General features: G+C 48.1%; 2 protein-coding genes across 3 annotated transcripts in view; one reads left to right on the forward strand and one right to left on the reverse strand.

Annotated features, from left to right (window-relative positions):
* The window catches only part of ANKZF1 (ankyrin repeat and zinc finger domain containing 1), an 11,289-nt gene extending 3,906 nt beyond the window's left edge, over window positions 1-7,383 (forward strand). Inside the window, exons 2-13 of the mRNA XM_006867830.1 lie at window positions 1,558-1,668; window positions 2,170-2,272; window positions 2,368-2,561; window positions 3,479-3,591; window positions 3,685-3,832; window positions 4,042-4,270; window positions 4,418-4,570; window positions 5,816-6,305; window positions 6,463-6,574; window positions 6,675-6,842; window positions 6,954-7,039; window positions 7,260-7,383. Coding sequence (XP_006867892.1) covers window positions 1,558-1,668; window positions 2,170-2,272; window positions 2,368-2,561; window positions 3,479-3,591; window positions 3,685-3,832; window positions 4,042-4,270; window positions 4,418-4,570; window positions 5,816-6,305; window positions 6,463-6,574; window positions 6,675-6,842; window positions 6,954-7,039; window positions 7,260-7,383 — 2,031 coding nt within the window. The remainder of the gene's footprint in view (window positions 1-1,557; window positions 1,669-2,169; window positions 2,273-2,367; window positions 2,562-3,478; window positions 3,592-3,684; window positions 3,833-4,041; window positions 4,271-4,417; window positions 4,571-5,815; window positions 6,306-6,462; window positions 6,575-6,674; window positions 6,843-6,953; window positions 7,040-7,259) is intronic.
* A 305-nt stretch (window positions 7,384-7,688) lies between these two features.
* On the reverse strand, window positions 7,689-13,885 carry GLB1L (galactosidase, beta 1-like). 2 transcript variants are annotated; one of them, XM_006867831.1, is made up of 17 exons: window positions 13,708-13,885; window positions 12,382-12,511; window positions 12,084-12,250; window positions 11,688-11,838; window positions 11,443-11,503; window positions 10,726-10,820; window positions 10,463-10,637; window positions 10,320-10,378; window positions 10,092-10,213; window positions 9,938-9,978; window positions 9,631-9,749; window positions 9,262-9,336; window positions 9,091-9,180; window positions 8,839-8,952; window positions 8,529-8,660; window positions 8,095-8,313; window positions 7,689-7,950 (listed from the first exon to the last, which is right to left on the reverse strand). In XM_006867831.1, the coding sequence occupies exons 2-17, from the start codon at window positions 12,451-12,453 to the stop codon at window positions 7,696-7,698; spliced, it is 1,947 nt and encodes a 648-aa protein (XP_006867893.1). In that variant the 5' UTR covers window positions 12,454-12,511; window positions 13,708-13,885; the 3' UTR covers window positions 7,689-7,695. The 2 variants fall into 2 exon arrangements, with proteins under 2 accessions (XP_006867893.1, XP_006867894.1); XM_006867832.1 differs by lacking the exons at window positions 10,463-10,637; window positions 10,726-10,820; window positions 13,708-13,885 and having other exon boundaries at window positions 7,693-7,950; window positions 12,382-12,453.
* Between the last annotated feature and the right edge of the window lie 288 nt (window positions 13,886-14,173).

Raw genomic sequence — 14,173 nt, forward strand, 5'->3', positions numbered from 1 at the left:
TCTGGAATGCCAATAATTCTTAAGTTATTCCTCTTCATATTGTCCAACATGAATCTTAGACCTTCTTCTGATTTTTTTCATCCTTTTTTGTGCTTGCTCTTCTATCTTAGTAGTGTTGAGAAATTTATCTTCTAGCTCACTAGTGCTGGCTTCTGTCTCTTCAATTCTACTCCTTTGCCCTTTGAGTGTATTGTCCATTTCTGATATTCTATTATTAATCATTTGGACCTCTTTCTGTAGGTTTTGAATTCTTTCCAATGCTGTATCTATCTTATTTGATTGTTCCTATAGCACTTTCCTGACTTTTCCCTTTTTTTTCTCAACTCCATTATATAGTGTTTTGATACATTTTATAATAATTTTTCTGAATTCCTTCTCAGGCATTTCCAAAGCCTGCCCATCTTTCAGTATGGAATGTAGGTTTACTTCCAGCTCATTTGCCTCAGTCACTTTATCTTGTTTCTGGACATGTGCTGATATGGTCATCTGCTTGTTTTTTGGGCATATTCAGGAGTTATCTGTGGCCTTAATACTTAGATGGGTGTGTGCTTTGGTATTTTTTATTCTTTCTGATTGCCTCCAGGTAAATGTGATCAGGAGATGGGCTTCCCTTTTCACCCTTCTTCCTGAGAAATTTCAAGATGCCCCTGTTGGTCATTGTGACGTAACTCAGGATTTAATTTTCAGCGTCTTTCCTTTTTAGTCTGCCTGTCCCACTCCATAATCCCTGTTCAGGCCTTTTTCCTAGTGATAAACAGTTCAGGGCCTGCTGTGGCTGTTTTGCACTGACGTTTGGTTTTAAGTGGAAACTGTCACTTTAAATTTCGAGGAGATCTGTGTGTATGCATAGTAGAACCCTCCGGGGGCATGGTGGAGTGTCCACTTGATCAGGTACTCCCTCTAGTCACCATATTGGAGGTGCACAGCCAGCGAGAGACCAATGAACACATATTTAAAAAAAAAGAGTGTCCACACTTTTATCTCTATGGTTCTGTCAGGCATCCATGGCTGCTCTGATCCTTCCCCAGCTTGGGTTTGCCCAAGATGGTGGCTCTGGAAGCAGCTGAGCATCTTGAATTAGATAGCAATGGATTTCTTGATTCTGTTACAGATTCGCCTAGCTGTAAGCTTTCCAACCTTCTAAATATTCCTTTATATGTGGTTCAGAGTTCTGGCACCATCCCCTGAGCCTGCTTGGTCTGCTATGCTGTGTCGTTGCTGACGGAGCTCCTCACTGCACTTCCACCCGGTCTGCCATCTTGTTTCTCTGGGAAGTGGTTTTTTACAGACCATACCACAAGTTATTTTTTACAATATTCCTCTGAACAATCCCTTTGGTTCATTTAAATTTAATGTTTGATTTGTATTCAGTTCATGTATTCCTTTTTAGAAACACATTTATTATGGAAATTGATTGATAATTCATTTATTGCATTAGTATTAGATTGTGAATTCCTTAAGATAAGGCATTACATTTGTTTGTATCCTCCTCTGCTTTGTACTGTGGAATTGGACTCTTTTTCTGCCTCTAATCACCCTCTCCGTATTTAGGTTCAGGGGAGAGAGCAAACCCAGGAAGAAAATGACTTACTGCAGGGTCCTTCAGATATTTTGGAGAAGTTATATTGTTCAACCTGTGACCAGACCTTCCAGAATCGCCAGGAGCAGGTAAAAGGCTAGACTGCAGGGCAAGATGTTAGAAGCATAGTTACAATGGTGGCTGGGGAGAGGTCAACTTTTGTGGTGCTGTAGGATAAGTACTGGACCACAAGGTATATTTGAACTGCAAGGTTAGTGGTTCAAACCCACCAACTGCTCCTTGGAAACCCTGTACAGGGTCATTCTGAGTTGGAAATGACTTGATGGTACTTTACAACAACACTTTGACTAGGAGTCCTGGTATGGTGCTATGTGATAATCAAAGCACTGGACCTCAAGTTCAGTTAGAACCACAAAGTTGGTAGTTCAAACTCACCAGCCGCTTCTTGGAAACTCTGTACAGGGCTGCTGAGTTAGAGCTAGAGCAGACTCGATGGCACTTGGCATCAAGAATAACAACAAACACTATGATGAAGGAAGTGCGTGTTACTTGCATTACTTCCTGGAGCTCTTTTCCTGCTCTTGACGATCATATTTCTACCTTTTGCTTCCCTTTTTGCTTCCTACCAGAGGGAACATTATAAGCTTGACTGGCATCGGTTTAATTTAAAGCAACGGCTTAAGGACAAGCCTCTCCTGTCTGCCCTGGACTTTGAAAAGCAGAGCTCCGCAGGTGCTTACTGGGGGGAAACTTGGATGGGAATACGGCATGGAGACAGGGGAAGGCTTAGGAGCTGGGGTGTTAAACTTACATCCTGTTGTCCACAGGGGATCTGTCCAGCATCTCAGGATCAGAAGACTCAGACTCAGCCAGTGAGGAAGACTTGCAGATATTGGGTGAGGAGAGGGCTGAATTTGAGAAGCCCAACCATCCACGAGGCTTTCCCTCCCATCGGGTTCTTTTCCAAAATGCACAGGGCCAGTTCCTCTCTGCCTACCGCTGTATCCTAGGCCCTCGCCAGGTAAGTTACAGCACAGGTGTGTGGTCAACCCCAGCGTTTTGTGTAATCTACCTAGATATCCCTTTGTTGTTGTTAAATGTTGTGGAGTCTATTTGTCGCTTCTGTCTGGGGATAAGTTATCACTGTTGGCAGTAGTCTTAGGTTAAACTGACCTGAATCTGGGAAGGATTCATTGCAAAGGAAAAAAGTTTGGGAACAGTTTGATCTAGGTTTCTGTTGAATTTACCACTTGATCCTGGCTACAACTACAAGCCTTTAATGTCTTGGTTTGTAAAATGGAGACCATTGTTAGGATGGCTGTGTTAAATGAAACAGCACTGACACTTGGGAGTCTGTCTCTTCAGAATTAGTTTCTTGCTTTTAATCAGGGCTTCTCACTGGATCGGTCATGATGGATGAAATGAAGTCAGAACAGACCTGAGTTTTTTAAAATTTGGATGAAGCAGAACAGCAAACAGAATGGGAAAAATTACGGGTCAAAGCTCTCAAATGGGAGACTGGCAAGAGGCTGGTTGAGCCTGTTCAGGAGTCTGCTGCCGGTGATTGGATTCTTGCTGGGATTGTGGCAAGCGCCCCACATTTATAGCAGTACATACAACCACTACTATCTGCACAGGACAGCACTCGCTGTTTCTGTTGGTCAGGAGATTTGGTGTTCTTTAGTCTGAGCAGGTGTGGGAGGGAGAGTAGAAGTATACCCATACACAAAGATTTGGTTACTATACAATGTGCATTCTAAACCTTGTTTTCTAAGAGGGAGCCTAAGTTTCTAACAGACCGTTGATTCATAATTTTTCCATTTCCAGTTACTGTCCTTGTTCCCCCACATTACAAATTCAGGATTCGTTCTGGTTTTGCCTTGTGACCTGCTTTCTGTGACTGTAACAGGCAGAATGTGCTTTTCCTCTGTCATCCAGGTACCCCTAGATGATGTAGAAATCCTGCTACAGAATTTGCAAAGTGGAGGTCCCAGACACTCTGTGGTACTCATGGCTGCAGCTGGCCACTTTGCTGGTGCCATTTTCCAAGGGTGAGAGGGTGCTGCCTGGGGTGTGGGTGGACTGGATCCTGTTAGCCTGGGAGCCCCAGCTGGTCTCCAGTACTGAAATTGTGCTGTCTACAGAAGAGAAGTGGTGGCCCACAAAACCTTTCACCGCTACACTGTACGGGCCAAGCGGGGAACAGCCCAAGGGGTTCGGGATGTCCGGGGTAGGGCTTCTCGCTCCGCCGGAGCTAACCTGAGGCGCTATAATGAAGTCACACTATATAAGGTGAGTTAAACCTCCCAAAGCTGATGCTCCTCTCGTCCACACTTTTGTTTCCCTTTCAATTCCATTTCTAGGCAAAGAAAGGTAGAAAAGGAATTCCCAGGAGCCTTAGTACTCCCTCTTTGTTCTTTCCTACCTCTGTGATCTGTGGGTTACTTTTGGTTGTAGATTTTAGACTAGCAAGTAGATGTGAATTACTCTCTTTCCTGTAGGAAGTCCGTGATCTGCTGGCAGGACCAGGCTGGGCTGAGGCGTTGAGGGAGGCCAAGACCATTCTGCTGCGTGCCCCCCGCTCTGGCCGACCCTTGTTCTTTGGAGGCCGTGAGGCACCCCTGCAACGAGGGGATCCCCGGATTTGGAATATCCCCCTCGTTACCCGCAGACCTACCTTCCGAGAGTTAGAGCACGTGCTCCATAAGTTGACCACTTTGCATGTCCACGGTGAGTCTTTGATCTAGACCCCCAGACCTTGTACGGTCCAGCCCAAGCCTCAATCCCCAAGTGGGTATCCAAAGAATTTTCTAGCCCAACCACAACTAGGACTAGCAACTCATCTGGGCTTAAGAACAATCATTTGTTTAATGGCAGGAGAAGACCCCCGAGAGACAGTCAGATTGGATTCCCCTCATACACACTGGAAAACAAGGAATGAGAGGAAGGCAGCTATTGAGGAAGAAAGAAGAAAAGTCCCACGTGATGAAAATGAAGCACTTGGGCAGAATGCAGAGTCTCCCAAACAGGGTTTGAGCCCCATTTGACAATTGTTAATCCCTGTATAGGAATCTGTCATAGAAATGCAGTGGCAAATTCACTACCCTGATCACATACCCAGTTCCCTATTTACAGATGGCCCTTCCACTCCAGTACACATTTTACACCTACTCCAGGGTCTGCATCTAAAACAGGGTGTAACAGCAATTACTGAGACATACTCAGTGGCTGTCTTTCCAAATCAGTTATCTCTTTTGTTCACTCATGTATCCCCAGTACTTAGAACAATCTTGACACAAAACAAAGCTTGAATAGACATGTTGTGTGAATCTGCTGTTTTGCTGGATTTGGGGGCTAAAAGCTGCTTCAATGACTGCAGATCCTTACCCTGCTCTCAGACTTTCCTCTATTGTATACATTAAGCTAAGAGTTGAGAGACTTGCCCCTGCCAGTCTTTTTTGGTCTACCCTATGCTGGGCTCAGAGCCTCATTTCTGCATTTTATACTAACGGATTCAGTCCTTAATGTGCTACTTTCTCTTGCTATTATTAAGTGCCTTTGAGTCAGTACTGACTCATAGTAATCCTCTATAGGGTTTCCGAGGAGTGACTGGTAGGTTTGAATCACTGACTGTGTTGCTAGCAGTCCAATGCTTATCCTACAACGCCACACCAGGACTCTGACTTTTTCTGGGGTGATCAAAAAAAAAAAAAAACACCCCTTAATTTGATTTCAAGATTATCTCTTTATATACATTTTGTGGCACCCCACATTCTTTTCACCCTCTGCTTAGCCTTTGTTGTTGTTACTAAGTACCGTGGAGTCATTTCCGACTCATAGTGACCCTGCACTGGGTTTCTGAGGCTGTAAATCTTTATGGGAGCCGAACGCCTCATCTTTCTCCCGTGGAACTCCTCGTAGTTTCGAACTGCTGACCTTGAGGTTGGCAGCCCAACTTGTAACCACTACCCTACCAGAGCTCCTTTGTTGTTGTTGTTAAGTGCCGTCGAGTTGGTTCCGACCCATAGCGACCCTGAACAGGGTTTCCGAGGCTGTAAATCTTTACAGGAGCAGAAAGCTTCATCTTTCTCCCACGGAGCAGCTGGTAGTTTCGAACTGCTGAACTTGCGGTTTGCAGCCCGATTGGTAACCCCTATGCTACCAGAGCTCCTTTTGTTGTTGTTAAGTGCCGTCGAGTCGGTTCCGACCCATAGCGACCCTGTACAGGGTTTCCGAGCTCCTTTTAGGTGGGTTTAATGTCATATTTTTCCCTAGGTTCAGGGTCAGAGGGAGAGGACAGCTTCCAGGTGGAATTGGAACTAGTGGAGATGACTCTGGGGACCCTGGATCTTCGTGAGTTTGAGGTGTTGCCCAAGCGGCGCAGAAAGAAAAGGAAAAAGGAGAGAAGCCGGGAGCTGGAAGCTGGTGCACATAGGACTCTCTCCGAGGAGTCTCTAAAAGATGAGACTCTCTCAGAGTCAGCTAAATCCCAGGCACATACAGCCCCAAACGATCCTTTGCTAGATGAGGCCAAGGCTCCTGGTCAGCCAGAACTCTGGGGTGTGCTTCTAGCTGCTTGCCGAGCCGGAGATGTAAGGATATTGAAGCTCCAACTAGCTGCGAGCTCCATAGACCCTGGAGTTCTGTCTCTGCTCAGTGCCCCCTTTGGCCCTGGAGGCTTCACGCTCTTACATGCAGCCGCCGCTGCTGGGAGAGGCTCAGTGGTTCGCCTGCTGCTGGAGGCAGGTGCCGACCCCACTGTGCAGTAAGTGAGGCCCCATCTTGAGCTATTTTGGATTTAGAAGATGGTTTGGAGGTTAAAGTTGGCATTGGCTGCTTGATGGGTATTCCCTTTGTATGCTTGGGTGATTCTGGGAAAGATGGGAGGCAAGTTGACCCATCTTGGTGGGTTTCACACCTAGGGACTTCCGGGCCCAGCCACCATATACGGTTGCAGTTGACAGATCAACACGTAATGAGTTCCGAAGGTTCATGGAGAAGAATCCAGATGCCTATGATTACAACAAGGCTCAGGTCAGCTGGAAAAGGAGAGAAGAGTGGGAAGGCATCACACATCTTGGCTAGAGCTTTTCTGTTTTCTTGCAGTTTTACTAAGGCCCCTGAAATCTTCTAGGTGCCAGGGCCACTGACACCAGAAATGGAGGCACGGCAGGCCACACGGAAAAGAGAACAGAAGGCAGCCCGGCGGTTAAGGGACGAACAGCAGCGGAGGCGGCGGGAGCAGGAGAAGTGGGAACAAGAAGAGCAGCAGAGATTTGCTGCCCTCAGTGACCGAGAGAAGGTGAGGCTGAGCTCTTACACAGCAGGGCCTCCTTAGAGACCACTCCCTTCAGTGTGCAGCCACCTGATGCACAACTGGGGCCTTATCCTAAATACAGCTTTTTGTCTTCAGAGAGCTCTTGCTGCAGAGCGCCGACTAGCTGCCCAATTGGGAGCCCCTACTCCTCAGATCCCTGACCCTGTGATCATCAATGCCCGGTAGGGAGAATGGTGTGAGTGGGTGGAATAGAATGTTGTAGGAACCATTTGAGGCAAATGAATGGAGTACCCACACAGTATTGAGAAGGCTTGTTGAAAGAATTTGAGGTGTTCTGGGAACCTTTGAAATAAAACTGGAAATGGCCAGAAAAGGGTGAGGAGGCTTTGGATTGCACAGATTTGGGGGTAGCTGCCAGCCATTTTTCTTCCTCTTCTTCAGACGCTGCTGGAGCTGTGGGGCATCCCTCCAAGGCCTCATTCCCTTTCACTACCTGGACTTCTCTTTCTGCTCCACTCGCTGCCTCCAGGAACATCGCTCTCGGGCCGGGAGACCCTCTTCCTGATCTCTTAACTGCTCTACCTGGACCAACGTCAGGCCCTGAGAGGGCACATTCACACTAGTTCTAGCTATCTCTTCCCCAGAAAGCCAGAGTATTTGGAAAATTAGGACGAGGGATACTCAGGAACCAGGACAAAGACAGGGCCACAGAAGTGTGTGGAGCTGGTACTGTCTCTGGAACTTTAATCATAATAAAGTTTGGCAAAGAAACCGCGTTTGTACTTGCATTCAGCCCTGAGGGCCTTTGGTTCGTTATGGTCACCATGGCCAGCACCAAGGGATCCTGACCACTCCAGGGCCATGGGTTAACTTTCTTTCAGTGTCCACTTAACTCCATTTGTTCATCAGCTAAGAAGGCATTGAAGTAGGTCCTGTGTAAGGTGCTATTGAGGATAGGCCTGTCCAGAAATTGGATTTGGGGGTTAGCAGGCACATTTTCTAGTTCCAGCAATGTGATTTTGTTGAAGGTGCCCCTAGGAATCAGCAGGGGTCTTGGCACATAGAGGGTCTGCTGTGGGCCCCGCTTTGTCCAGTACCGACCCAAGTTAAACCCATTGATCCAGACTTGGCCCTAGGGAGGGGGAGAGAAAAAGCAAGGGTCACCTCTCAGGGATGAGAAAGAATCAGCTCCTTTTGGGTTTCCAGCAGGGGAGTAATCCCGCCCCCCTTGGGCCACAATTTTCCTCATTTACCACCCGCTCACCATCAGCAATACCTTGGACCATCCAGGTAGATGCAGAAATGTGTCCCCTACTACTGAGTCTGAAACTGAAAAGGTTGCAGAGTAGAAGGTGGGGCCTGAGGGAGTTGGAAGGTATGACCTCTTTGGTATCTGGACAGGAAACCACCACTTGACAAGCTTATCAATTTTCAGGGGAAACATGAGCCACTGGGTGAGGACTGCGTGCCCCAGAAGTGGTGGCTCTACTAGGCCCTGTGGGGAAGACAAATGAGAACGCATCAGCCGCTTATCTCCGAGGCCAAACTAGATTCCTAACCAAGCCCTGTTCATATCCCTACAAGCCATACTACTTCTCTTCCTGACTCCCAAGGAGGTGGCTCTGGTTAGCATCCAGTAGGTCCCTACCCTTACAAAGGAAAATGGTCATGAAGGGTTTTAGGGACTAGAGGTGGACAAAGCCAGCTCACCTTGAAGTCACTGCTGTTAGACCCAAAACTGAGCCTCCCCATGTTTTCCACCAAGACATCCAATCTGTCCCCCATTTTTCCCATCAAAAATAATCTGCTTTTTATGTTTCGTTCCAATACACCCTGGAACACCTGTGGACAAGAGAGAGGCTCTGTGAGAAGAAGGGCTTGGCATCTAGCTTGTGGCTGATGCACAGGCCTACTTTAGCAGGGAGGTGGAAAAGGGTAGATATGGAGAACTTAAAGCTAAAGAGTGCTGGGGAGGGCTAGAAATTGGGGTTTAGAAGTTAGCTTGGAAATAAGTTCATACCTCATTCACCATCACATAGGCACGGTCATGAAGTCCATTGTTCGGCACCCAGAATGATGTTGGCTCTGTAAACGTATTGACCAGGTGGGTCCGGTACAACATAAAGCCGTGATCCTGGGTATGGAAAATGAGTACTAAAGATGAACTGAGAAATAACAGAATACTGTGGGCAAGTGGGTAGCTGGAGGAAACTTATGGCTATAAACTGTCGAGAAGGTTTCCATACCTACCAGGTGTGAGTTTTTGCCTTACCTGCTTGACAGCCTCAAAGGTCATTGGCAAGATTGAACGGATGGGCCCTTTGGGGCACAAAACGTCTAGAAAAGCCAGCAAACTCCCATCCTATGAGAATAAGGATAAAACGTCAGACTAGAGGGACAGGACAGGATTGCATATTGAGAATAAAGAGGCAGAAGAATTTACCATGTGCAAAGTCAAAGGCCCAAGCTTCATCTTGCTGCTGGGGGGAGGTAATGGTCCCAAGGGAATTTCCTGGAACTGAAACCAAATGCTCTGAGGAGCCATAGAAAAACCACAGAAACAACCCCTATTTCAAGGCTCTAGAGCAGGGAGCCTCATGTAGCTGGGATCCAGTGAAGGGTTGTAATTTTGCACACATGTATCTTTCTACACATAGTCACATGTGAATGGGTAGCTGGAAAATGCTTCCATGGGACACACAGGACTGTGGCTCAGGCAAGACCCACTGCTTTATAGGAACCCTTCACAAACAACTACTCCCTTCCCCAAAAGTAATCAAAGCCTTCAGAGCTTGATGAAGTAACAGGGTACCTTGCTGATGACATTTCGAATAGCAAAAAGCTTAGGTGTGGGGTCTCCTGCTTCAGAGAGGGGTGCATCATAGTCATAGCTGGTAGTAATTGGAAGGAAGTGCCCCTTCTCATCAGCACCTGGGGGAAAACCAATTTAATTCAACATACCTTTCATGTCATATGCACTAAGCAAAGAATGGGTTTGATGCAGTGAATTTTGCCATCGCAGGTAGCAATAGGGCCTAGATGTCTTGATCCACCCAGCCCTAAAGTTCTAATTCCTTGCTGCCTCCAGTCTTTCTACCCCAAGAACTACCTGGACTCACCATTCCAGTATCCAAAGTTGGTACCTCCATGGAACATATACCTGAAGTGGGGGAGGGGAGGGGCAAAGGTAGAAGCTGACTCATTAAATCTTAACTGCCATCCCCAACTCCCGGTTACAGATTCATGTTCACTGGCCCCAGTGCCTCCAGTTACATGTTCACACTGGCTCCCAACTGCAGCATGCTCTCTAGTCCTCTGGTTACAGCTGAAATGGACCGAGTGGAGTGATTCTGACCCCAGTAATCCAGCCAACCTGTGTAGTACTCAGAGTTCACCTAGAGTGTGATGTGAAAGGAGAAAGGGGTGAGCAAGATGGGAACGGAGCTTGACCTGTCCCAAGGCATGACTCTTGCTTTGCTTTCCCCGCTTCTGGCCCCTCACCAATGGCCCACGGGGTTCATACTTCCGAAGCAGGGTAAAGATTTTGGTCATGTTGTCAGCTGCAGAAGGGAAGAAAAGGTGAAAGTTAAACATTGCAGAAGAGGTGCCGCTTCCCTGACCATATTCCTGTCCCTTGCTTAGACCTGGGCCAAAATCCACAGTGGTGTAGAGTCCCTGGAGTGTGCCACATTTGAGTCCTTCAGACCCATCTGTGGTGAAGAGCAAGATCTTATCTCCTAACAGTGCCCGGAAGAGCCCAGCCAGGTGCCTCATGTAGCTGAAATCACAGGCCTTGTAGCTACCATATTCATTCTCCACCTGCCAGGAGTAAGGGGAAGAGGAATTCAGCAATGAGGTAAAGTGTTCCTCGTATTCCCTTCTAGCCCAGTCAAATTTCCACCTGTACCTGAATGCTAATGATGTTGCCCCCATTGTGGTACAACCATGGATATATCTTGGGTAGCAAGACCTTGAACCAGGAGTCCACTGCAGCAAGGAAGTCTAAAGGAAGAAGCAGTGTTCTCTGAGTGCACAGAGACCATCACAACCTCTGTGCACTCAAGCATCAATGCTAGCAGCTTCGGTGCTGCCCGCACAGGGGGCTGTGGTCTCCAACCCACTTACCCACAACTAAATCTGGGAAGCACTGACTAGTGAGAAGAAAGTCAACCCTAAGCGCTCATATATGTGCATGTCAATGGAACTTGAACATGGGAGTCCTTAAAACAGTGTTTCTTAGGAGTCTGGTTTTTAACTAACAAAAATGTTAAGCACAGATTTATTATTATGTAATTAACTTATACCTGAGGTTATTGTGAAGTAGCATGGGAATTCACAGAAATGTGTAATCTATACTCTAGTGTACAGTCCAGTTGATTTACGCCATCTGTTGGAAGATCATTGCTTACATGATTTACATGCCTTAAGTTCCCAGCTCCTTGTGATTTTTTGTGATTCACCCTCAGGTAGTTACTACTTCTGCCTGACATTTTTTTCTCCTCACCTTTGTCACCTGGCCAGCTACAACACATGCTTAACTTATACCTCACGTCCTCAAGCAATTCTCTGAAACCTGAACCATCTGTTGTGATTTGGCTTTTTTGTTAAATCTGTATCAACTCACCTGGATCTGAGGTTCTCAGATGAATTTTAGGTTTTTGAAGCAACCAGGATGGGAGACCCCCCTGAGACAGACATAAACACAACAAGGAAAAGTGTAGGTTTTGTTGTTTCGGGATGGAGATAAAAAGGGAAGAAGGAAGTTTGAGTGAGATGCTGGAGGAGCCCCTAAGGTGTGGGCAGATGGGAGTTGTCTAGGAACTACACAGGGTGGCTTTGGCTCTTCTATCCACTCTCCAACTAACTCACCATCTCCCACTCGGCACAGATGTAAGGTCCTGGTCTCAGTATGACCAACAAGTTCGCCTTATTTGCCTCACTTAGAAATGCAATGAGATCTCGGCTGCCATTAAAGTTATAGATGCCAGGCTTTGGCTCATGGTAGTTCCAGGGCACATAACTGAGGAAGGAAGAGGTTAACAGGGCCCAAGGTGGGGAGGTGCCTGGGAGACTAAGGGATCAGGTCCCCCAAGAATCTCCTGGAAGCTGTTAAATGATCCTGGACAGCCCTTTCCAACCCTTAACCTGGGTGCCCTAGAGCTCTAGCACCTCACCATACAGAGCCGTGGCAACCCTCTTCCCCAGGGCGTGGGTCAAAGGGTAAATAAACTCCGCCCCTCCACGGCTCTCGGGAGCACTTCTTACAACTGGATGGCATTAAGGCCGCTCATTCGCATCTTGAAAAGTCTGTCCGCCCAAAGCACGCGCGGTACCCGGAAGTAGTGCAGGCTGCCAGATACATAGCGGAATGGTTCCCCGTTCAGGAGGAACCTGTCATGATCCCTATCCACTACGAAAGACCGAGCGTCTACCTGCAAAGGGAAAGAGAGACGGTGCTCGGCAGGAGCCTGGCGTGGGAACAGTCTGCCAAGGAGGTGGAAGTAGCACTGCCCGCTGTTATCTTGCTTTCCCAAATTCCGCCGGCTTTGGTAAACCCTCTTACCTGGGGCAGCAGCAGCAGCGTCAGGAGGGACAGCAGCAGAGAGCAAAGGCAGGGCGGCCTCTTAGGAGCCATGGCGCCTGCAGGACTCCCACAATTTGAGACTGCGGTCCAACCGTCACGTGGCGGATTCCTGGGAGGAAACCTCAGCGAGCAAGGGGGCGGAGACCACCCCAAGTTGCCATCCCATTACCCCGGAGTTCTGTCTCCAGCTTGCAGCCACTTTTACTAGATTGTAAACTTTTCTGCATCCAGCTTCTCAAAGTGCAAGCCCAGAACCAGAACTAGGTTACAAAAGGGATCTTTTTCCTGCAGAGCCTTTTGAGCAAAAGGACCCATCTTGGCTATTCATTCCGTTTTATCACTCCCCGACTTATCCCTGCCACCTAAGCAAGAGATGCTAAGAGTAACTGCTTAGTGGCAAGGTTTGGGAATTTGTGACGCTCCATTCTTGCTGCGTCACAGTCTGGGATGTGAGGATCAAACTAATTTGCTGTTGTTGTTAAGTAACATCCAATCGGTTACGACTCATAGTGATCCTGTAGAGGATTTGAATCTTTGTGGGAGCAGAAAGCCTCATCTTTCTCTCTTGGAGTGGTTGATGTGCTCGAACTGTTGACCTAGTGATTCGAAGTCCAGTGCTTATCCCACAGAGCCACCGCATTCCCCAACACCCACAGAGTATGTTAGCTATTGAGCTAAGCACTCATAGCGACCCTGTATGGTTCTGAGGGTGTAACTCTACGTGAGCAGAAAGGCTAATCTTTCTCACAGGGAGCCAGCAGTTGGCCTTGTGGTTACCGGTCTAATGCTTATCCTACAGAGTCACAGAGGTCCCACTTTACTTCTCATTTAGGCCTCAAACAACTCTGAGGTAGTTAATTGTCCCTGTTTTACAGATGAGGAAATAGAAATATTAAGTGACCTGTTCATAGGTGGTATGGAAAGAAGCAGTCTGGCCTCACAGTACTCTACAATCTTCCGGGCTTTGGCTTGTATCTTAAAGGTATGCTGAGGAATGAGATAGAAAGGCTGAAGGATAAAGGCATAGGAAAGTAAGACTCGGAGTAGTTAAGTAACTTGCCTGTAGTCACACAGCTAATGGGCTTTTAAGTTCGGATTTCCACTCTGGCAGTTTGGTTCATGAGTCTGAGCTCTAAACCACCAATACTAAGATGGTGGGATACAAGCCTGAGCCCCTAAGGTTCTACGGATCAGAGTTCCAGCAATCCAGATCGTGAGCACCCGCCTCTCTCTGCATCCCCCTCTGGGCTGTACGGAGAAGGCTGCTTTCTGCCCCCAGCGCGCCGGAGGCATGAAACTTCCTACCTCGGGCATTAGGAGATGGAGGTCCTGGGGGCCTCGGGCCGAGCCCGGCTTTGCTCCCCTTTGGCGCAAGTGCCTGCGTCTTGACCTCGATTGAAGGCCAGGTGGGAACCCTCGCCTGGGTCCTGGGACCCGTCCTACCCTGGACTAGCCTGCCCCCACCCTAGCAGCTTCGCGCCCCTACATCGTCCGGGCGCCTAGCGGTTGCTAGGATACCACGGGCCGTTACGCCGGCGCGAACTGATGATGCAATCGTCGTTTCCGGTCGCTAGGGCTTCTCTTTAGCTCGAGCCTGGTCAGTGGGGAGTCGGGACTGGCGGACCCTGGGCTCTGCGCGCGGTTGCCGAGGGTAGGCCCTGCTTGCAAGGGGTGGGCCCTAGCTTTTTCGCCCCTCTCTCGAACTACCTAGCCCTGCCTTGCAGCCCGACGGGAGTGGGAGCGGAGGCCGCCCAAAAGTGGCCTAGTGTAA

The sequence above is a fragment of the Chrysochloris asiatica genome, unplaced genomic scaffold (assembly GCF_000296735.1).
Source record: "Chrysochloris asiatica unplaced genomic scaffold, ChrAsi1.0 scaffold00110, whole genome shotgun sequence".
NCBI lineage: Eukaryota > Metazoa > Chordata > Mammalia > Afrosoricida > Chrysochloridae > Chrysochloris > Chrysochloris asiatica.